We start from the raw sequence: 20,013 nt of genomic DNA on the forward strand, positions 1-20,013 counted from the left end.
CCATGTAAATGATCTTACAATTAGGTCTAATAATTTATAGAAAAACAATTTTTGCAAATTAATAAAAATCTAAATAACTAAATATTAATTTATGTATGTAATTTTGTTTTTAGCTCCAGTTATAATTGTGAACATATTGTTTCTTATGAATTATTTTCGATGTGATGAAATTGCAAGTCCGTATACAATTTGCCTTTACCTTTCAATGTCTAATAGGTATGCTTTCAAACGTAGCCTATAGAGTTATATTTTAAATACAGTTTAAATAAAATTCAAACAATTTTTTTTAGTTTGGTAAATGTTTTGATCTATAGCGCTCGAGACAAAATGTTTAAAAAAAAGGTTAAAGGAATTTTTATATCATCAAAATCGACGAGTGGCGTTATTCCTGGCACACCCAACTCAACACCAAAATTTCTTCGAGTAAAAACACTTAGCTGAAATGTAGCTTAAACAATTTAAAAACTCTATGTAAAAGACCTTGTAATTATTTCTTTGTCTGCCTATATCATTAACGGTCTAAACACTTAGTCAACTTAGTTAGTACAAGTGTTTTGTAAAAGTAAAACAATTTGTATATTCTGTAAGATAGTTGATAGTATACTTAATAAAACATGTACAAAAAAGTTTAAAGTAATGTGCTTTTATATAACTATAAATTCTTATGCTGTAGTTTTAAAGTTAGATTATATTTTTGTTTTCACACAAAGTTGATGTCAAAAAATAGTAAAAAATTGTAAAATTCAAAAACTTTTTAAATTGCTAAAAGCAAGATATAATATTAAATTTTTTGCTTTTTTTGTAGCCACTATCTGTGGAATATTTTATTCTTTGGTTTAAAGATTCGATAAATCATAAATTATGTATAATTAGTTGAAATATAGCTTTCTTAAACGGTAGTTCACGTTATTTATTTGCACGCAAAAGGACAAGCATTTTTATATATCGAAAAAAGTCAATCATACATATCAAATTCAGGTGTCAAACAATTAATAAGCTTATTAACATTTAAAAAGTTTTTTAGATTATTTATAAAAAAGCTTTGGCAGGTAAACCAATAAGCGATCAAACGACTTAAGCAAAAGGAAAATGTATTTATTAACAGATACACAGCAACAATATTTGTTGGTATGCCAGGTTATTGTAAATGTTATATATCAGCATTATTTATTAATATGGAATATTTTTTAATTATTTATTTTAATAAAAATGTGTTTAATTAACTAAACCTTAATTAATACGCATTTGTGATTATTTTTAAATTATGATTGGGTTTAAATTTTGGTCTTCTTTTAAAAATATTTTAAAATTAAAGTTATTTTACAAACTAATTTAAAAAATACAAACTTGACATTTTAACTTAATTAAGTTATTGTTTAGAATTAGATTTTAAGTTGAAATTGTTCATACGTTGATATATTATCCCTCTAATCTTTTTTTGTTTTTTTCAGGGTATTGTTTAACATACCTCTTATGAACATAAACTTTACAACAAAAATGTCAAATCATAATTGTACAGCCATTTTATTAGAAAAAAAACAACTTTTATTTAAAACGACATTTTTGGTGTGAATTATTTGGTGGGTCAAAAAATGCGTCAGTGGTTGATTTTGTTGAAACGAAAATTTCTTTAACACTTTTTTTAAATGTTTGATCTCGAACGCTGTAGATCAAAACATTCACCAAGCTAGAAAAACAAAAACATATTAGTTTTAAGGTAACAAATATATTAATTTTTAAAATACCTGTTAGACATTGTAAGGTAAATGCAAATCGTAAATGGAATCGAAATTTCGTCGCATCGAAAATAGTCAGCAAAAAACAACATGTCAGCAATTATAAGGGGCGCTATAAAGACAAATTCCATATTAATTTTTATTTTATTAAAAAAAATTTTAAGAAAGTTAAAATATTTATCTTACCTAAAGTCAAGGTAAACCCAACTTGCATTAAAACAACTGTTTTGAACGCAGATATTTCTGATTTTTTGCATTTTCTTATGGATTTTCTATCAGATTTCACAATCTTTGACTTTTTGAAGCGAACGTGAATTAGAACTGCTGTAGCAATGGATATAATAGTCTAAATATAATTTGTTTATTGTAATTTTTTTTAATAGAGAACATTAAAAAATCTTAATCTTACCATGACTAGGTATGGCAGAACTGTAAATATAATTGTCATAACGATTGAAGCCGTGTTAGAAAATCTGCCTCCAAAATCAAAATTTTCCGGAGATGGAAAATAGACAAATATCATAGAAAAATAAGCAAAGGTTACTTGCCCAATAAACCAAACTGTTAAAATTTGACAACACATAAATTCATTTAAATCTTTGAATTTAACAAGTTTGTTTCTTAAGTTTTTTTAACATACGTGGTAATGTAGCAGTTGTAATTGAAAGAATCCAAACCATTACCATTCCACTATAAAAGGCCAGAGAACTTTGCTGTCGATATTTTATAGGCCACATGATGGCGTAAAAGCGCTGTGAGCCTAAAAATACTAAATGGTATAAGGATGCTGTAAACCCGAGCAGGTAAAATATTCCTCCGGCAATGGCTTGCTTTGATCCCCGCAGAGATAAATGTATTGCTTCGATGTAGGCTGGGGTTGAAACAATCGTCCAAGAAAAGTTGTAAATAACTATCACCAGTAAATTGATTGCTATAATTTAAAATAATATTTATTAATGCAATTAGAAAAATTACAACTGTGTTAAGGTTGGATAAAAAAATAATTGTTGTTAGTATACCTGTAAAAATATCAGCAAAAGCCAACGAAGCTTTGATTTTATTTTGTTTGGATTTTGCTTCATCTCTAACAACACTCCAAATAACTAAAGAATTTCCAATCAATATAAGCAGGCCCAAAACAACACAGACACTCGCAAATAAGGCAGCAGAACCAACACTACATTCACTACATTTTGTTAAGACTGTTGTATTAGAGCACACATCGATAGCTGAGTTGTTGCAAAACGCTGGAAATCCGCATATTCTTCTAACATATTTTACCACAATATTTGGCTTGCCAGTGTAGTTGTATGTATCGTTTGGATTCAAATAAGGAATATAATGGTTGTAAGGAATGTTACTTCCATTGAAATTATAAAGGTAAATTGGATATAGCACTGAGTCAGGCGGTGCAATATCAGATGCGGTGATTACACGGTTAAAAGTACCGTTCGTGCTTTCATTAAAATAACTACCATTTCTATTATAAAAGTTCCCTGACCCTGAACTTTGCTCGTACAAATCATTTTGAGGCTTAATAGGTAATAAAAGAGGTTCATCAAAATCATATTCACTTGTCATACTTCTTTAATTTAAGTTCTGGTAGACCTATAGTCGCTAAAGCTTTTTTATTAATCTATATGTTATACTGCTTTTTAAGCGATTTACCAATTTATATACTAAATTTTTTTTAGCCAGACAGTTTGTTGATTTTAATACAGTTTTATAATAAACATGATAATAATTTTTTTAATTATAGCTGTTAAAGTAATTACCAACAGCAACAAAACGTGACTATGTGCATGCTTTTTTTGTAATTTCTGGAAATTCGTACACGATTTTAAGTCAGTTAACGTTCTATGTTGTATTTAAAGTTTTCATTTATGTTACATTACCAAATTTTAATTGGCTTTCTAAAATTTGTAATTAATCAGGTTTCTATGGCAAAAATAACGATAAAAGCACTAATTTATTGTGTTGCAATCTGTAATTGTTAATGACATCCTACCAAAAAGGTTTAAATTTCAGTTTAAAAATAAATATTTGCGACTGTGGGTAGGTAACATGAATACAATTACGTGCTTTAATTAAGCCGTGGTTAATAACGGGATTAAAACTAGATTTATTTGATAAATAAAATATAGTTCGAAATCGTTGGATCATTTTTAATAAACATCTATTTAGGCAAATATAGATATAAACTAGATTTGAACAAAAAAACTCATTAAGTAATCGCAAATGGAGCACAAACTACGGGAAAGAAATTTTTTTACGACGCTCACAGGAAATTACAGCGCAGAACAATACAAACTGAGTAACATATAACTATCGAATAAATGTTATTTGCACAATATTATGAAGATTTAATAAAATTGATCATTTGTAACATGATATTTCATGGATAAAAATTTCATTGGACAATAACAATATGTTTCGAAATTTAAGATTTCTAACCATAATTACAGATTGTAGCAATAAACAAGGCTAGGTTACGGAAATTTTAAAAGTTTTGATTGCATGGCAACCAAATTATTACAATACAATAGTTAATTAAATAAAATAGCGCGGTAAATAGGTTACGAAATGTTTCGTCTATTTAACTAGTGAAAGATTTATTTAAGTTGCAAATTTTGAATATTTTGTTGTACTTTTTCTTTGTATTTCGACAATATAATAGTGTCATCACAAGCACAACTAACCCACAATTACAAAATAATACGATAAGCTAACATCAGCCAACACTAAAACAATGGTCATCATGCTTTAGTTGCAAGAACATAAACAATATCGACATTTAAAATGTCGTCAAACAGATTCACTCCTAACTTACAAACTTTAACGATTTTTTGGGTATGTTTTTAATATTAAAGTAACAGGAAAACATCAAACCTGTAACAAATCGGAACCCGCCAGCACCGGGACCTCCTCCATTTCTTTCAGTTTCCGCCCGCCCCCAGTCGAAACAGTCAAACCTGCACCTGGAAAGCTCCAGGAAGAAGACCCAGAACTCCTATTCGGCGATGCGGTGCAGGCTAGAAAAGGTTTCTTTCGTAGTGTCATGATATGCTGTGACGTCATGTCTGGTGTAGTGTCGTGCTGTTGTACAGGCTGTAGAACGGGTGAGTCTACAAATCAAAGTGAGCCATCTTAATGCTGGAAGTAGGAGGCCAAGTGTTTATTTTCTTTTTGTACGAAAACATTATTTATTGTTACGTCCGATTGTTATCTACGTACAAATAGCTATTATAAATAACTAACCACGTGTTTTTTATCTTTATACCAATCATTTTAAAAAGCAATATTGCATTTAAATATTGACCAACTGTAAAGTATATCCACTACATTTACTAACTAACTATAACTTAATCGAAAGTAACGATAACAAAGCAATGGTAATTACAAACATTATATTCACTCGAAGATCAATTAATAATACTCATGAGCAATACTACTAGTTACGTAAACCCGGTCGGTGGGGTGATAAATCTAGCTAACTGGAAAGCATCATGGTTAAATAATTATACGTCTTTGTTTGGTTAAAAGAGCAAAATGGTTAAATAATTATACGTCTTTGTTTGGTTAAAATATTTTGGCTTGGGTAATTTTAATGGCCTAACAACGATGGCATTTAAAAATTGCTATTTTTAATATGGTCACAACATATGGAATATTGCGCACCACAACTTGTAATTTTTATGTTATTTTTTATTAAACTGATACTTTAACCAAGTTTTAATAATTATTATTTTAATAAACTACGTACATGTTATGTAATTCACAACTTGTTCAAGAATCATAACTTCCTTTTTAGAATTGCAGTTTTAACATAATTGTCAGGTTACCAATAGAAAGCGGTCGTGCCTTCTTTGCAAACGTTTAAGACTTTATGGAACAGGCATGATCTTTAGTTAATTTATTTTTGCTATTTTTTGTTGTTGAATATTTATTAAAAATAAAAAAAAAACTTATTTTGAGTTTTATATTTATAAAATAATAATAAAAATTTGTTTGGACACTAACAAACATTGGACTTCGATTTATTAAAATTAAGAAAAGAGAAGAATATAATTTACTATTGCTTTAACATAATAGGTCTGTTATAAAGCATAGAAACTTAAAATGTTCCACTAAGCGAGGCGCAAGGAACGTGACGTCATCATTAGTGCGCCTCCTCGAAAAATTCCTTTACCACGAGGTCTCGGGTGCAAATTTTAAGTTAACACGTGCAGACTAATAAGAGATTTTATTACCAAATAAGGTTATAAAATGTAGATGAATCCAGCTGTAATTTATCAATTAAGCGAGGGGAATGCGACGTCTTAATTGGTGCGTCTCCCGAGAAATTTCTTTAACACACGAGGTTGTATCATAATCTGAAATTCCTGGTGTTACGTAGTGCGCTATGTTAACGCACGTATAAGTTGTTAAGGGTAATTTAAGACGTTAAGTGTTACAAATAACTCTTAAAGATTAAATAAACATTTACATATTATGACAGGTTATTGGTTTGTGTTGTTATAATAACGTTTTAATGAATTGTTAAGAAGATTTAATCAAATATATTTTGAGTAACAGCTTGAAAAGCGCTTTCCACTGCAGGAGGCGTAGTGCACGTACACACATGTCACTGAACACGTGCAGAGTCACGTGACTTGGTGTTTCGTGGCAAATTTGAATTGAAATCGGAATTTTAGCTCTTTCTAGATAAACTTTCGAGGTGAGCAGACGTGTTTTTGTTGGTAATTTATAGTTTTTTTTTTTTAAAGCTTATCATTAACAGCATTAGGTGTGGCATATTATAAGCAGTTAATAATTAAATATAAATATATTTTATATAAAAAAAACTGTAAATTTTAAAACATTTAAATTTTTTTTAGAAAAGTTAGTGAAGTTGAACTTGCTCCTGTGAGACTTATTGCGTTCAAGTTTTCTGAACACTGTTCCGGGTATGTTAACTTCATTTAATTGATTTAAAATTATTTTTTAACTTTCAACTAATTTTAAAATATTCATAAACTATCATAAATGTTATATAAATATTAGTATTAAGTTATCATACTTGCCAATAAAAAAAATAATTTTTTAAATATATATATTATTTAATTAAAAACCTATGAACATTATTAAACCTGTGTTGATGCGCAGGTTCTCTCACAAAGTAGTTAAACGAGGTATTTAAAAATATAAATAACTGTACATCTGGCATAAATTAAAAAATTGGGCACTAGTTTTCAAAAATGGCGTATTTTAAAATTGTTGGCACAAAAAAAATAATGATTATATATTAATAATATTTGGCATGTGAGTTGACATAATTTAATGTTGTTGGCACTAAAATAATTAAAAAGTGACATAACTTAAAAAATTTTGGCACGATTTGACATATCATAAAATTGACATTTAAAAAATGGTTATATTAAGTAGGATTTAGTGTCTGTATTCCCTTTTCTAAACAATGTTTTCTATGTAGAAGAAAAATGGATTATATTTGGATTATATAATTGGAGGAAAAAAATAATGGCTGGAATTGGAGGAATGGAAAGCAGATGTAATCATAGTAAGTCTCCCTTGCAACTAGCAAGGGGGAAGTTAAGTCAAAGAACTCAGGACTCGAAGACAACTTTGAAATGGATCGGATTATATTTCAAACCTAAGAAAAACTCAGGACCTTATTTAGTTAAGGTCTGTAGGGCTGTAGGTTTTCACGTGCCTGATTTTTTATATGTACTGCATAACTGAGCGCTTTAAATTTCACGGGTTAAAAGTTTCACGTGTTTGCATTTTATGTTTATTTGTGACTGGTTAAAAACTCATAATTTTGCGCATTAAAAGTAGTATAGTTGACACAGTCCCAATGTGTTAAGGTTTCTGTGTGTTCATAATTATATTAAACGGGACTGTTTAATTGGTTTTTAGATGTTTTGCGCAAATAATAAATAAAATATATAGAACAGATTTATAAAATTAGGCCTGTGTGTGTTATGTGATTGTTATGCAAAAAAAGAACTAAAAAAGTCTCAGGACCTCATTTCAACTTGGCAAAATTCAAAAAAAAGTCTCAGGACCTCACTCAACAAAAGGTGGGCTGTAGGGCTTTAGGTCTGTAGGTTTTCATGTGCCTATTTGTTATATGTAATGCATGAACAAGCGCTTTAAAAGTTTTCATGGGTTAAAAATTTGTAGTATCATGTGTCTGCTTTTTTATTTTGACTGGTTAACAACTCATAATTTTGCGCATTAAAAGTAGTATAGTTGACACAGTCCCAAGTGTGTTTAGGTTTCTGTGTGTTCATAATTATATTAAACGGGACTGTTTAATGGTTTTTTAGATGTTCTGCACAAGTAAAGTATGTATATATATAAAAAATTTAGAAGACTAGATTTTAGAAAACTAGGCCTATGTGTGGTTTATATTATTTATGTATGTAAATTCACTGTATTTTATTCGCCCTGTTATATTTATATATTAAACCTAAGTGTGTGAGTGGGTTGGAACCCAACATAAATTATTTAATTTTGTGGGTGGAGCCCGAAAAATGCAGTAATTAATTTCGTGGATGGAAATCCAAACTAAAAATTATAAATTTCATGGACGGGGTCCCAAATAGCATACACAGTAAACACTTCATTAAACATGCAGAAAAAAACACAAAAATTTCCAAATTCTCTCTTTTATTTTTTGCAGGCCATTCTTATTTCCTTCTACCTTTGAACCTATTATTTACCGTTACAGGGGCCTCTTAAACTGTCTGTTTTATTTCGTTACAGGGGCATTGCTACCCGAATTATATTTTTTTTCATGGGCCTTTAAAAAACTAAAACCATAATTTTTTTTAAGGGCCTTTAAAAAAGTAAAATCGTTATTTTTTTTCAGGGGCCTTTAAAAGACTAAAACAATAATTTTTTTTTCAGGGGCCTTTAAAAAACTAACACCAAACTAACCCTTTTTTACAGGCTTTTTTTTCAGGTTAGATTATCAAAAACAAATTTTTTTAGATGCTGGTTGATTATTCGATGAGTGCGTCGATTTGTTTTGGCCAATTTTAATTTGTTCTTTATTTTTAGAGATCCTGTCAAAAACAAAACTTCAATCTATCATTTTTTCCCCGCAGGGTAGATTACCTTAAACAAATACTAACCCTGTTCTTTATTTTTAGATTCTGGTTGACAAGCAAAACTATTTGGTTTGTATAAAACCTTTTTAATGTAAAAAGTCACCGACACAAAACAAATCTTAATTTAAATGATACATTTAACATTAACACAATAAAATAATTATAACCACACTTTAAATATTTGTATGCAATATTCTAATCTTTATTATTTTATAAGAAAAAAGATCTGAACATACATACAACGTTTGCTAAAACACTTGCTATTCCGCTTTTTTGGGGGGCTTTTCATCCATTCACCCATTGTTAAGGGGCTGGTTCTTGTGAGGGGCCAGCCTTTTTTGTCAAGGGTCCAATAACCATTTTGCCAAAGTTTTGTGACAATCTAATGTATATACATTTTCAAATAAACTGTACAAACAGACAAAGACATTAACTGTATAGAAGTTAAAATTACATAAACAATTCTGTAAATAAAACTGGACATATATTTATATAAAATTTTTATGTTATTTATTTTTTTATAGATTTTGTATGTCAAAATTTATTTTTTATCCATAAAACTATTTCTTTTATCTTTAGGTAGTTGTACTAATAACCATGTATACTGAATTGCAATATTTTTTGTACTTTTTATGTAATTATTTCCTAACTTCGAATATTTTACTGTATTATATGTTTAATTATTTTTTGTTCTCAAGTGAAAAAATAAAATAAAACCTTCACTTTGTCCATGAAAAATTACTTAAATTGGTCCAATTAACATGGCAAATAACTTAAAACTTTGTCCAATTATCATGGCAAATAACTTCAAACTTTGTCCAATTAACATGAAAAATAACTTCAAATTTTTCCAATTAACATGGAAAATAACCAACCTAACCTAACCTAACCTAACCTAACTTAACTTTGTCCCATTAAAATTTAAAAAAATTTAAAACTGGTTCAATTAACATAAAAAATAACTCAAAAATGGTCCAAATAAATTGGAAAAAACTTAACTTTGTCCTAAAACATGGAAAATCACTTTCACTTTGTCAATAACACGAAAAATAACTTGAAAATGGAACAATTAACATCAAAATAACTTATGTTATCAAAAACCATGCTAAATATAACCTCTTGATATAGTTATATACACCAGAAATTATATTTAATTAACAAGTTTTTCCCATGCATAAATTAATACATTAAACTCAAGGCCAGGTCAAAGTAAAACAATATATATTGATATTTAATAAGTTCAATAAAGAATGTGTTTAGGAAAATTAAACAACACCTTTTTAAAAAAACTAAAGAAATGGTGTTAAGAGCCCTGCAGTCTATTAACTATAGTTTTATAAGTCATAAAAGTATATTTAAGGGGTATATTAAGATATAATTTAAGGAACAATGTATTAACAATGTGTTTGCATTTTATTTCTGTTAATGGTTATTTAAAAAGCTAATGCTCATTAAGCAGTGCACTTTATTTAACGAAGCATTTCCATAACTTTTTATACCAAATTAAATTTTTTGTATTCTCGATTTAATATTATTGGAAAGCCTAACCCTGGTTTTCCTAACTCTAATCGAGCTCAAGCCCTAGCTCGTGTGATTTCAAAATGAAAAGCGAGATTTGTGACGTCACAATATTTGTGTAAATTTTAAATGACTTTTTAAGTCATTAAACAACATTTTATTAAAATTATTTTATTATTTACCTTTTGTTAATAAATTTAAATATCTTTTTTATTAATTATTTTAATGTATGCAAGTTTTTATAAATTCCTAAAAAAATTAAGTATTGAGAATAAACGAAAAAGTGCACAGCTCAATGAGCATGAGCTATTTGAACCATGAACAGAAATACAATTCAAACACATTGTTACTTAAATTATATCTTATTCTACCCTTTCAATATATTTTTCTAACTAAAAAAATTCTAGTTAATAAGTTGCAGAGTTCTAAACATCGTTTCTTTAGTAGTGGAACGAGGAGTTTTATGTAAAATCCATGGTAATGAAACAAATTTTTATTGATAAAATAAGCCAAATAATTAATTAAACTATTTTTTGTTAAACATACAGGTAGCTAAATTGTGGTGGTGACCATTATGTGACCAAGCCAAGATTGAAGAAATGTTAAGTTTTGATACATTTTGTTGATAAACCTAACTTCAACCCTATAGTCAGCTAGTCTGCTAATGAAGGCAAGGTAAGCTATAGTATAATATATCAACCACAAGTTTTATATTACTGTGTGTAGCCAACTTTGTTTTTAAAATTTTTTTATTATTATCTTTTTTTAGGACTTCACAAAATAACCTCCTAAAATCATTTAAAGAAAAATGTGAATCTTTTTTTCTTAACTAAGGGACGAGGGTTGACAAAGTGATTTTTTATTTCACTTACAAGTAAGTATATAAATTTAACATTTTAAAATTTCTAATAGTCAACTAAAGCGATCTTCTTAAAAATTAACTTGGTGGTTGTACATCATTTACTAAAAAAAGATTGTTTTTATTAAGGGCAAGTAGTGTAATTATGTTTAACAAAATATGGTCAAAAATTTAAATAAGATTCTTTAATAAACTGTGTAAATATAATTATATTATTAGGTTTAAAATTTATTTAACATGCCAAGATGAGTTTTACATTTATATTATGATTTCTTCATTTTAGTTATTTTTTATTTATTTTTATTTTTGGTTGTATTTTTTTGGTTGTGTTTGGGGTTTAGAATTTTTTTTCAACAAACAAATAGCAAATTGAAAAGCAAATTCTGATAGTGCCAAAAACTGAAACTTTATTCCATGTTTTAAATTGGTTTTGTCGTTTTGTACTTTAAATTTGCCCTTTAAATATATTTAATACAACTATTTGCTGTTTTGAAATATATTTAATATAACTTTTTTTAGTCTAAGTTTTGCTAATGTGTTCAAATAAAACTAATTGATGGATTGTAGTCACTAATGTTATCAGTTTTCCTTCCCGCTAGATGACAGTGGCGAGTAATATAGATTTGAAAATTCACGCGTTTCCTATCGCGTTTTATGTACGTTTTGCCTATACAACCTATATTAGAAATCTGAACTAAGTTTAATTATAAAGGATATTTTAAAACATTTAAATTTTGTTGTAAAGCACGAATTTGACATATATTCTTAAGCGAACTCATGCTAAAAAATTGTTAACCTCTGTTATATTTTTCCCGGTAAAAGGACTTTTTTTAATTTGTAGCAATCTTACAAAAGAGCCTGAAACTTAAGATGATAAACAGATATCAAATATATTTAAACTTAATATTAAATCTAGATTTAGAAGTGTTTATTCCTATCCTTAAAATAAAGCCTAGGTTATTGCTATGGCTGTTTAAAATTATTTTTTATCATGGTTTATTGCGCATCAATAAAAGTAATAGAAAAGAGTAAAAATACTCTAATGCGACGGGAAAAAAGTTGCAAATCAATTTAATGATTTAAAACATACCAAAAAACGAATGTTTACACAAAGATTTTATAATATATTACTGCAAAAAAATAATGAGGTAATGTATTATAGAATCAGCAAAAAATATAACACAACAAATAAAGATCTTTAAAAGTATTTGCTTTTTATATATTTAAAAACTTTCAGAGGCTAAATATTATACTAAAATTGTTTTTTTTCATACAAGATTCCCAAATTTATTTATAGTTTAGAGACTCAATAAGTTTCACTGGACTTAGACCTGATAAGTTCCACTAGAAAATACTACCACAAAACAATTCTCTTATATTATTTTATAAAAATAAATCTCTGTGATTCATATTAATATTTCATGTAACAAATGATGTGCATAGGTAATAGTGTATGACATACAAAAGAGAACCAGAAATTTACGCGTCGCTTGATGCCTAAGTAAACGTTAAAATAAAAAAAGAAACTGTCTCAGCATGACTCGCATCTTTTAAAAACAAAATAAATAAAATAACCTTCTCATTACTTTTCTTTTTGATATTTTGCTTTAATATTTAGCTTGAACACGTATTTAAATTTTGTGATTTCGTATTATGTGTTTAATTTAAAAATAAACGTCTAACTTTAGCCTTGTGTGTTTGGGCTGATTAAATTGCAGATTTACTCAATTTGCACAATGTTTTTCTTTTATTTTGATTTACAGGCATATATATATATAAAGAAAATTATTACAATCATAAATTAAATGTAAAAAAGCAGATATTTTATTACAACAAAAGTTATCCAAACAAAACATATTGTTCTATTACAAAGAGAAGCTATACACATAAAAAATGATATAGTGATCAACAAAACGAGAAATACCAGTACGGTCGTACTTACTTTTTACTCAAACTTTACAAAATATATTTTTAAATTTAACTAATAGCTAAGCATTTTTATGTGAAGAAGTTTAGGTGTTGAGTTCGGCTTAGCAGGTATGTCGATAGATGATTTTGTAGATGTAAAAATTTCTTTGACCTTTTTTTTAAACATTTCGTCCCGAGCGCTGTAGATCAAAACGTTTACCAAACTAAAAAAAATTGTAGTTATTTTATTTAAACTGTTTTGAAAATAAAACTCTGCGTTAAAAACTTACCTGTTAGACATTGTAAGGTAAAGGCAAATTGTATATGGAATAGCAATTTCATCACATTGAAAGTAGTTCATGAAAAACAGTATGTTGGTAATTATAACTGGAGCTAAAACAAAAGTAGACAGAAATTAAAAACTTTTACTTTCAAAATAAACTGTTTTTTTTTATTATACTTGCAGAGATAATATTTTAATAATGTAACATAATATGTTTTTACCTAAAGTTATAGTGAATCCAATCTGCATAAGAGCAACTGTCTTAAACGCAGCTATCTCTCTTAGCATGCTTTTTTTCGCTAGGTTATTACCATGCTTCGTCTGCTTTGCATTTTTAAAACGATAATGAAGAAGAATTGCCGTTGCAATCGATAAAATCGTCTAAAAAGTATTTGTTAATATATTAAATTATATGTATAGTTAGGCGATTTTTATCACCGACAGCATGGTGTAGTGGTCAGAACCCTTGAATTTACTACATGAGGTCTTTGGGTTGATCCCCACTGCTCCTATTCTGTAGCGCATTTGAGTGAAAGGCGCTATAAACGGTAATAGCTACTGCTTACTATCTATAAAATCAAAAACAGCCATAGGCAACTGGGTCAAGGTTACTGAAGTTACTCTATGTTTGGGTCGTAAAGACGACCTTCCCACATTGGGCATAAATAAATATAAAAAACATTTACACTTTTATTGGTGATCAGTTATTGCCTATCTATTTTTTTAAAACATTTTTAATCGTTTAATATATCTTATTATTTTTTACCATAAAGAGAAAGGGTAGTACTGTAAATATAATTGTCATAATAATGGAAGGTGTTTTAGAATTGATATTTTCAAAATCAAAATTTTCCGGCGATGGCAAATAGATAAACGCCATTGAAAAGTACGCAAATGTCACTTGACTTTTAAACCAAACTGAAATAATAATAACAATTAAATTTCTTATAACTATTAACAAAGTTACATAACTACTAATTAAAAAAAATTATTATTATTGTTTCGAACATACGTGGTGATGTAGCAGTTGTAATTGAAAGTATCCAAACCACTGCAATTCCGATGGTGAACGCATGTGCAGTTTGATACTTGTATTTTAATGGCCACATGATGGCGTAAAAGCGCTGTAAACCGAGGTACACCAAGTGATACAAAGAAGCTGTTAACCCAAGCAAGTAAAAGATTCCCCCGGCAATTGCTTGATTTGATCCCCGCAAAGATAAATGTGTGGCCTCGATGTAGGCTGGCGTTGAAACAATGGTCCAAGAGAAGTTGTAGATTACTATTACCAAAAGAATTAGAGCTGTAATACAGGAAAACTTAATTGTTATCTATTTAAAAAATTAAACTAAAACCATCTTCATAATTACAATACACTTTGGTTCAACTTATTAGGTCCTAAACTTAATCATCAATTATGTTCTAACGCAAAAACATTAAAAAAATGAATGCTTTACTGCATTTGATAATTTTACAAAACTTACCAGTAAAAATATCAGCTAAAGCTAGCGATGCTTTGATTTTATTTTGATTTGATTTTATTGCATCCTTAACAACACTCCAGATAACTAAAGAATTCCCAATCAATATAAGGAGACCCAATACAACACAGACTGTGGCAAACAAGGCAGCATACCCATTACTACATTCACTACATTTAGTTAATATTGTTGTATTTGAACATACTTCAAAAGCAGAGTTATTGCAAAAGGCTGGAAATCCACATAGTCTTCGAATAACTTTAACCATAGCGATTGGTTTGCTGGTGACGGTGCTTGTACTATTAGGTGCAATAATTTCATGTGTAACGGTTGGTCGAAATGATGTGAAATCTGTTGAAGCAGTAGAGTTGCTATAGTTGCTCGGAATTGGAACGGGAATGGGTACTTTGTAAAATGCAACCAAAATCGAAACAGAATCTGGAGGACCAGCTACAGATACTAAACTCGGTTCGTTTTCCGTAGTTTGATTGGTCACAACTTCAACAATTTCTGCATGCAGAGTTCCTTCAGTCATTTTATAACACCAAATATAAATATTTAAGAAAATAATTATAAAGAAACCTAACTATGGGCCTGATTATGAAAAGAACTTTGTTAACGCACGTGACAACCCTCTTTTTTTTCCTAAACAAAGCTTTTAAAGTGTTACTGATAATGTTAAACTAAAAACAAAATTACTTTATTTCTTAAGTAGATTTTTCAACCAAAAAATACTTGTGTTAGTCTTACTAATACACTACGTCTAAAAAAGCTTGTAAAGACTTTTTTTACAGTAACTGGGATTTATGCTTGGGCGAGAATTCGGATGCCCTATTTAGAGAGCTTAATTCAACCGTAAATATATCAACAACGTTGTTACAACTATATAACCTAAAAATAAAGTGAACTTCACCAGCCAACAAGTGTTGTAATAAATGACTAATAGGGCCAAACGGTTTTGTATTTGTAGTAACTCTACTGCTTCCACACGATAATTCACGCTTATCCGTGTTACGGCAATAAAATTATTGTAATGAATTATCTTTACAGAATTTATGTAAACCTTATTTATTGATGTTTAAATACAATAACCGTGACTAAATATGGGTAAAATACTGTTGGCCCTTTTATTATTTTGGCTACAAGTAAAAGAAGGTATATTTACATATATCCAATTAGGGTTCTGTGTCAAACAATTTATAAGCATATCTACATTTAAAAAGATTTTAGATTTTTTTTGAATAAGTTTTGGCAGACCAACCAAGTAAGCGATCAATCGATTTAAAGCCGAAGAAAAATGTTTCGCCAATAATAAATATTTAAATACGCTCTCCTATTCTTATTTGTTACAAAAGTGAAGTCATAATACTTTTTAACAAATTAAACTATAGTTTAATAGAAGTATAAAATGTTAGGTTCATTAACCGCTTAAACATAACTTAAAGCGACGATTTAAAATGTGGGTTACTCAGTTAATCGTTTCATGCGTTATTTAAAATATTTCAGCAGACGCAGCACATTTTACAATCTGCTTTAAAGCGGTTAATGGTCCCATTTTTTTACTTTAAACCCATTAATCGCCAACTACTAGGGCGGTTTTAGGGTCGAGCTTTTGGTATCTCGCGTGTAACGCCACTCGTCGATTTGGTTGATGTAAAAATTTCTTTAACGTGTTTTTTAAAGGTTTTGTCTCGAACGCTGTAGATCAAAACATTTACCAAACTAAAAAAAAAAAGTTGTTAAAATATCTAAACTGTTTTTAAAATACTGATTGTTTAAACTAAAGTGGTACCTGTTAGACATTGTAAGGTAAAGGCAAATCGTGTAAGGTATTGCCATTTCATCACACCGAAAATAATTCAGAAGAAATAATACATTCACAATTGCAGACGGTGCTAAAAATAAAATTTTTTATTACATTCAAGTGTATTTAAGTTTTAAAATAACTTACAGGGCTTTATTGTTATGGCTTAATATACTAAATGTTTAACGTAATAAAGTTATACAATTAAAAACTCCTTACCTAAAGCAAAAGTAAATCCAATCTGCATTAGGGCAACAATTTTAAAAGCAGCTATCTCAATTTTAAGGTTTTTTCTGCACATGTTGCTGTCAAACCTTGCTTGTTTTGCTTTTTTAAATCGACAATTAAGTAAAATGGGGGTTGCAATTGACGCAATCGTCTAAAAATATTTATTTACAGTTATATTACATTTAAAGTAAAGGTGGCGACTTCACTATTTTTTTATGCCCCGACTTGGCAACAACGGTGGTAAATATCACGTAAAAATTACCGCATGTAATATTTAGGCTAAGGTAACTTATCCATTATCGTTAGTAAATAAGCAGCCAAAGCTGATTTATTTCTTATTTAATAAAATCTGCATATAATTTATGTTTTTACCATTAGTAGATAAGGTATTACTACCAATACAATCATCAAAGCAATGAAAGGCATATTTCCCAAATCAAAGTTTTCTTGTACCGTCAAATATAGGAACACGGTGGAAGAGTAAGCAAATGTTACTTGACCCTTAAACCATACTAAAATAATAACAACGATTAAATTTAAATAAAAAATTCGCTTTAATGCTGTCTGAAAAATATTATTGTTGTTCTGCCAAACGTACGTGGTGATGTTGCAGTTGTAATTGAAAGAATCCAAACCACTGCAAGCCATATGTTAACCACTTGTGGAGTTAGATTTTTGTATTTTACTGAACGTATAATGGCGTAGATACGCAATAGCCCAAGAAATACTAAATGGTACAATGAAGCTGTAAACCCAAGTAAATGAAATGTCCCCCCAGCAATTGCTTGCTTCGATCCCGACAAAGATATTTCCATTTTTATGATGTAGCATGGGGTTGAAACAATGGTCCAAGAAAAGTTGTACATTACTATTACCAAAAGAATTATGGCTGCAATATTTAAATTCTTGTTTATTAAAAATGTCAAAAAGTTAAAATATAGATGGCGTTATATCAAAAAAATACACTAAGCTTTATTTTAATAAATGGTGTTAGCAACAACATTACACAAAGTTCGTATCATTTAAGTATATAGTAAAAACCACGACGAATCGGAACAATAAAAGTTTCTTAAAAAAATTTAAGGTAAAACTTTTAAAATGATTTAAAATGGGTGTTTACAATACATATTTAATATAATAATTTATAAAGCTTGCCTGTAAAAATGTCAGCGAAAGCTAACGATGCCTTAATTTTATTCTGTTTCGATTTCATATCTTTGACAAAACTCCAAATAACCAAAGAATTTCCAATCAATATAAGCAGACCTAAAATAACGCAGAAGACGGCAATCAAGGCAGCATATACAACATTACATTCACTACATTCAGTCAAACTCTTTGTATTAAAGCACACCTCAGCCGCTAAGTTGTTGCAAAAAGCTGGCAATCCGCATATTACACTAGTATCATAGCTGGTAAAATTGTTTGTTCTGTTAACTATATAATCGCTGTAGTTAAATGAAAATAATAAACTTGTGGATGTGTTGTCAGGTAAACTAGTGGATGTATTGAAAGATGAAGGATTGTCATAGTTACTATAGTCTTCGTTATCATACATTGCCCTTGGGATCAAAAATAATGAATATTCAGGAATAAAGCATGATGTATCAAATGGTAAAGCAATCTCAAATTCGCTTGTCATATTTTTATATGAATTCATTTTAATTCACAAAAGTAATATAAGCAAAACAAAATCAGGGATGTATGCTAAAAGCAAAACCCTTACAATTTATTTTAGTATTAACTTATTATACTAACAGTTTTTCCCTAACTTTACAAGATGGCCTATATCTAAAGCAAAAATTAATTGAGATTACATTAATTTCTATAAGATTTCGTACTAAATACAACTAATTTCATACAGAAAATGTTATATTTCCTGCTAAATAGTTTTGAATACAGCTCTCACAGCTATCTGTTGTATAACAATAGTAAAAATAACCTAACTGGCAACGGAAGTGTAGCGATTAATTATCCCTTTAAAAATTTATGAAATATGTGCTGCTAACTTTGGTATATGTTAGAACAGCTATCGATTTTATTAACGTCTCAGTAGTGGCGTTAATATTTAAAGTGAATACCCAACGTGGTTTATCAATAAATCATAACATTGATTCATGGGAGAAAAAAAAGTGCCTAAACAATAGTGTATGATATTTGAATGGAAATTAGATATTTGTTTTGGTAAACCGCAAATTTAAATACTATTGTGTCTGATCAAGATTAACTAAAGTCTTTTCGAGAATATTTTAACCGCTGTTTTACCAATCATTCAAATATTATTAATACAATGTACCAAGAAATTCGACTACAACCTCAAATGTTCTTGATAATTGGTATGCTCTTCTTAGGCGGATACCGTGTCTGGCAGCAGGTGTAAATTAATATTAATTGAAAGAATTCAAATGTTTGCTAAAGCTTCTTGATTCTAATTCTTTTAATTCTTGCTATGATTTTATAACTTAACATAGTGTTTATTGTAAAATAATACGATAATTTGCAAACCTTTTTTTATGGTTGTACAAGTTTATACAAAGCAAAAATAAATTCAATTTCGAAAGATATTCATTCGTATTATATAAGCATCTTAAAACATTTATATTATAAAATTGATGCAGGCAAAGAGTAACTGAATAAAAAAATATTCTTTTAAAATTTCATATTAGTAAGGTAAAAAAAACAACCTAAGATTAGACATATCGAATTTGATTTCTAATTTTGTTCACTTTTTCTAATGGAACAATTTAAGAGTTATTTTATGAGTTTAGGTTAAGGTCTAATGTAGATTTTGTTAAAGTGAAAATGTATTTGACTTTCTCTTTGAATTCCTTATCCCTTGCACTATAGATCAGAACGTTCACTAGACTATAAAAATTATTAATTATATTATGTGTTGTTTATTATAATAATAAGTTTGTAACATTATTGCCATGTATACCTGTTAGACATTGTCAGATAAGCACAAACAGTAAAAGGAATCGCAATTTCATCACAGCGAAAGAAATCCAAAAGAAACAAAATTTGTGCTATAACTAGGGGAGCTAAATTAAAAATTATCCGAGAATTAGTTTGAGCCTTATT

General features: G+C 28.7%; 2 protein-coding genes across 3 annotated transcripts; both read right to left on the reverse strand.

Moving 5' to 3' along the window:
* Positions 1–13,048: 13,048 nt before the first annotated feature.
* Positions 13,049–15,509, reverse strand: LOC145751605 (rhodopsin-like). 2 transcript variants are annotated; one of them, XM_082567789.1, is made up of 6 exons: positions 14,904–15,509; positions 14,432–14,701; positions 14,186–14,337; positions 13,641–13,800; positions 13,427–13,529; positions 13,049–13,360 (listed from the first exon to the last, which is right to left on the reverse strand). In XM_082567789.1, the coding sequence occupies exons 1-6, from the start codon at positions 15,433–15,435 to the stop codon at positions 13,210–13,212; spliced, it is 1,368 nt and encodes a 455-aa protein (XP_082423915.1). In that variant the 5' UTR covers positions 15,436–15,509; the 3' UTR covers positions 13,049–13,209. The 2 variants fall into 2 exon arrangements, with proteins under 2 accessions (XP_082423915.1, XP_082423913.1); XM_082567787.1 differs by having other exon boundaries at positions 14,432–14,722.
* A 1,391-nt stretch (positions 15,510–16,900) lies between these two features.
* LOC145750686 (uncharacterized) lies at positions 16,901–18,574 on the reverse strand. The gene is made up of 4 exons (XM_082566773.1): positions 18,088–18,574; positions 17,531–17,821; positions 17,305–17,444; positions 16,901–17,083 (listed from the first exon to the last, which is right to left on the reverse strand). The coding sequence occupies exons 1-4, from the start codon at positions 18,572–18,574 to the stop codon at positions 16,901–16,903; spliced, it is 1,101 nt and encodes a 366-aa protein (XP_082422899.1).
* Positions 18,575–20,013: the final 1,439 nt, after the last annotated feature.

This window comes from Corella eumyota, chromosome 4 (genome assembly GCF_963082875.1).
Source record: "Corella eumyota chromosome 4, kaCorEumy4.1, whole genome shotgun sequence".
In the NCBI taxonomy this organism is placed as follows: Eukaryota; Metazoa; Chordata; class Ascidiacea; order Phlebobranchia; family Corellidae; genus Corella; species Corella eumyota.